This window comes from Amblyraja radiata, unplaced genomic scaffold (genome assembly GCF_010909765.2).
Source record: "Amblyraja radiata isolate CabotCenter1 unplaced genomic scaffold, sAmbRad1.1.pri scaffold_807_ctg1, whole genome shotgun sequence".
Classification (NCBI taxonomy): Eukaryota; Metazoa; Chordata; class Chondrichthyes; order Rajiformes; family Rajidae; genus Amblyraja; species Amblyraja radiata.
This window is the reverse complement of record NW_022630815.1, coordinates 1-2500: the sequence shown is the minus strand read 5'-3', so window position 1 is coordinate 2500 and position 2500 is coordinate 1. Positions and strand designations below refer to the sequence as shown.

The following is a 2500-nucleotide window of genomic DNA, read 5'->3' as shown; positions in this document are numbered from 1 at the left end:
CCGTGCCGCTCATTTGTGGGTCGCGCTAAAGAATTTCGCTACGCCCTGCGCATGAGACAACAATGAACAATAGATGAACGATACTCGGGGAAACACAGAGAGCTCTAAATGGTAAGTCGGGTTTATTCATGGTTCTTCGCAGACTATGCACAACACACATGATGAAATACATCACACTTATTTACATTTATGAGCAAGTTCAAAGGGCAGGGACAGGGCTGAATGTAAAACTCAGGGAACAGAAAAACACATCCTTCACTCCTATGTTGAGGGGCAGCGTGTGTGTGGCTGTTGCATAGTCAGAGTCTGGGCAACACTGGAGGTTTAGTCCACACTTTGTTATTAGACTTGGTTCAACCCAGCCAGCGTTCCAGGCACTCACCACCCTCTGTGTAAAGATACTTGCCCCATGCTTCTCATTTAAACTTTACCGAGTCACAGAGTGATACAGTGTGGAAAACAGGCCCTTCGGCCCAACTTGCCCATGCTCACCAACATGCCCCATCCACACTACCCTAACTGACCTAGATACTCCAAATGCTGGCTCACCAACATGGAGTCACAGAGTGATACAGTGTGGAAACAGGCCCTTCGGCCCAACTTGCCCACACCGTCCCATCTACACTAGTCCCACATGCCCACCTTTGGCCCACATCCCTCCAAACCCGTCCTATCCATGTACCTGTCTAACTGTTTCTTAAATGTTGGGATAGTCCCAGCCTCAACTACCTCCTCTGGCAGCTCGTTCCATGCACCCACCACCCTCTGTGTGGAAAAGATGCCCCTCGGATTCCAATAGTTGCCTCTTAAGGAAACCATCCCACAAACAGTACAATATACATTGGGTAACACGTCTAACATCCAGTTGGTTGTAACGGAGTCTTGGGTCGCTACCTATGACCAGGGGTTACTGCAGCAGCTCGCTACTTGGGGAAGAAAAGGCTGAGACCACGTTATTCCTCTTCTCCATTCCCGTCTTCTCCATTCCCTCCTTCCGCCTTCTCCACGTCGCAGTTGGGCAGCGTTTCGTCGCTGTTCTTCAGCTCCTCCGCCTCTAACAACCCCCCCATCTCATGGTCATCTTCCTCAGCCCCCTCCTCCTTGGTGTCGAGAATCTGCGGGGAGGGGTCACAGGGGCAGCAGTTAGTTACAGTGGTGACAAGAATCTGGATAGACGCCCGCAATAGACAATAGACAATAGGTGCAGGAGTAGGCCATTCGGCCCTTCGAGCTAGCACCGCCATTCAATGTGATCATGGCTGATCATCCCCAATCAGTACCCCGTTCCTGCCTTCTCCCCATATCCCCTGACTCCACTATCTTTAAGAGCCCTATCTAACTCTCTCTTGAAAGCATCCAGAGAACCGGCCTCCACCGCCCTCTGAGGCAGAGAATTCCACAGACTCACCACTCTCTGCGAGAAAAAGTGTTTCCTCGTCTCCGTTCTAAATGGCTTACCCCTTATTCTTAAACTGTGTGTGGCCCCTGGTTCTGGACTCCCCCAACATCGGGGACATGTTACGGGGGAGTCCCAGTGAGATCAGGACTATCCGACCAAGGGCGGGGGTGGGGGCGGTGGTGGCGGGTGGGGTGATGGGGGGTGTGGGGTGGGTGGGGGAAGAGGTGATGGGTGGTGGGGGTGGGGTTGGGGGTGGTGTGTATTGAGTGGGTGGGGGATGATGGGGTGGGGAAGTGGGGGTGGAGGTGGGTGGGGGGTGGGGATGGGGTGAGGTCACCAAAGTGTGGAGCGTTACTTGGTAATCCTCGGTGGGGATGGCGTTGTATCCGGCGTCGGGCAGCGGCGCTTTGATCTCCATCTCGTAGACGGTCTGGTGGTCAAGCGAGGGCCTGGTCTTGGTCATCCCCAGGTGGTTGTGGGCAGCGTGCTGGGCATCGATGGCGGCCAGCTCGCCCGCGGACAGGTGGTGGACGATGCCCGCTCCGTAGGAGTCGCCAATCACGTTGACCGACGTCCGCAACCGGTCCCTGTAACGTCAGAGACCCACGAATCTCCAGCTCACCATCCACCCAACTCCACACACCGACCCCCTCCCCACTCCCCCCCCCCCCCTTGTCCACTACCCCCGACTCCACCTCCCCCCCCCCCACTCCCACCCCATTGACCACTACCCCTGTCCCCACCTCCCTTCCAAATTCCCTTCCTTAGTACTGTCCGCCACTCCTCTTTGTCCAACTGTGCCCCCTGGATCCCCCCCCCTCCATTGTCTTCTCCCCCCCCCTCCCGTCCCCCTACCCCCTCCTGTCCACTAACCCCCCCCCCCCCCCTCGCTCCCCCCCCCCACTCACAGCAGCCAGTCAACGGCCACCAGGAGGCTGATGTCGTTCGTGGGCAGCCCCACTGCGGTGAGGATGAGCAGCATCGTGACCAGCCCCGCACTGGGGATACTGGCCGCACCCACACTGGCCAGAGTGGCCGTCAGGCTGGAGAGAGGCAACAACACACCACAGGTCAGCATCACCCCCCCTCTCACCCCCCTCT

At 57.0% G+C, this 2500-nt stretch overlaps 1 protein-coding gene across 1 annotated transcript; it reads right to left on the bottom strand.

Annotated features, from left to right (window-relative positions):
• Positions 1–678: 678 nt before the first annotated feature.
• On the bottom strand, positions 679–2477 carry LOC116970379 (excitatory amino acid transporter 2-like). The gene is made up of 3 exons (XM_033017038.1): positions 2308–2477; positions 1755–1986; positions 679–1115 (listed from the first exon to the last, which is right to left on the bottom strand). Exons 1-3 carry the CDS (start codon positions 2475–2477, stop codon positions 954–956), a joined length of 564 nt encoding a protein of 187 aa, XP_032872929.1. The 3' UTR covers positions 679–953.
• Between the last annotated feature and the right edge of the window lie 23 nt (positions 2478–2500).